The 1437-nt window shown below is 70.2% G+C and overlaps 1 protein-coding gene across 1 annotated transcript in view; it reads right to left on the bottom strand.

The window, feature by feature from the left end:
- LOC113408685 (CAD protein-like) overlaps positions 1 to 1163 on the bottom strand; it is a gene marked incomplete at its 3' end in the record, with an annotated part of 2118 nt that extends 955 nt beyond the window's left edge. Inside the window, exons 1-2 of the mRNA XM_026662056.1 lie at positions 918 to 1163; positions 416 to 497 (exon numbers count right to left, since the gene is read on the bottom strand). Of these exons, the coding sequence (XP_026517841.1) occupies positions 416 to 497; positions 918 to 1163 (328 nt within the window). The remainder of the gene's footprint in view (positions 1 to 415; positions 498 to 917) is intronic.
- Positions 1164 to 1437: the final 274 nt, after the last annotated feature.

The following is a 1437-nucleotide window of genomic DNA, read 5'->3' as shown; positions in this document are numbered from 1 at the left end:
GGGGGGGGGGGAGGGAAGGGTCACGCCGTCCTGCAAGTACCAGAATGCCTGGTACCCGGGGTGCGTTAGTACCACCCTAGGTAACGGCGCCTAGCTTTGAGCCCCCACTCCATGGCGCAGGGACGCGGTGGGGATCCCAGGGGGCCGAGCAGCGCACGGGGCTCCATGGCAATGCCAGTCAGGCCGGGCAGCACACCCCAGGGCAGATGCTTCAGGCCAGAGACTCTCACTGACTGGGGGGGGCGCAGACACTCCCCACCCCGCCCGGATTTACCCAGGATCCGGAGGACCTTGCCCAGAGCCACCACAGCTCCCTGCCAGGGAGGGGGGCACACACTCCTGCCCCTCCCCCCTGCTTCCCTGCCAGGGGAAGATCCCCCAGCCGCCCCCTTCTCTTGCCGGGAGCCCCTGGTACCTGGCAGGCGGATGAGCTTCTGGGAGGTCATGCAGTCCACGTGCATCTTCAGCGGGGGGGCCGTCCCGATCTGGCCCAGGGCCTGCGGGGGAGGCAGCTCAGCTGGGGAGAGCAGAGACCCAGCCAAGGGGGGCGGGGGGCTGGGACAGGACAGCTAGCTCTGGGGCTGGGCTTCCTCCACGGCCCAGAGCCCCACAGCTCCCTGGGGCCAGGACACGTTCATCTGGGCAATCGGTGCCTCTCCAGGAGCCCCCATGCCAGGCAGCCTCCCCCCACCAGCGTCGTGCCCCCACCTGGGCAGGCAGCCCCTGACCAGGCCAGCCTTCTCGCATCCCCAACAGCCAGGCAGCCCCTCCCCAGCAGCCACATTGATCCCCCCGGGCCAGTCCCCGCCCCCAAACGGCCAGACCGCCCTGCACCAACCAGGCCGCACCCCCACACACCCCCCCCAGCTAGCCCATCCCCCCACGCCCCCTCCCCAGCTGGCCGGCCCCCACGCCACCTCCACGAAGAGCTTGGTGCACTTGATGTCGATGATGAGGGGCACGGAGTAGTCGACGGCCAGGCGCCGGGTGCGGTAGCCCTTGGTGACGAAGGATGAGAGCCGGCGCCCCCCAGCGTTGCGCATGGAAAGGTTAATGACCAGCTCAAAGTGGTTCTCGGCCAAGTAGTCCATGATGCTGCGCTGCGTCTCCTTGGCCCCGGCCTCGCTGCCGTCCGTGTCCTCGAAGTGCCAGTCCACAGCCATCACCTGCCCGGCGGGAACCAGAGCCCCACTGCCGTGACCTGGGCATGAACTGGGGCAGGGGCGGCCCTGCTCCCAGGCCAGGCACAGACTGGGGGAGGGGCGGGGGGGGGCGGGCCCGCCAGGGGCAGGGGGGGGGCGGGAAAGGGGTCCCTCGCTCCAGGGACCTGGGGATGGATGGTGGGGCAGAGGAGTGGTGGCCCTGCTCCTGGGGCCAGGCACAGACTGGGGGCGGGGGGTTCCTTGCTCCAGGGACCTGGGGATGGATGGTGGGGCA

The sequence above is a fragment of the Terrapene carolina genome, unplaced genomic scaffold, assembly GCF_002925995.2.
Source record: "Terrapene carolina triunguis isolate 2854851 unplaced genomic scaffold, T_m_triunguis-2.0 Scaffold21834, whole genome shotgun sequence".
NCBI lineage: Eukaryota > Metazoa > Chordata > Testudines > Emydidae > Terrapene > Terrapene triunguis.
Note: the sequence above shows the minus strand (reverse complement) of the source record. Positions and strands in the feature narration are given on the sequence as shown.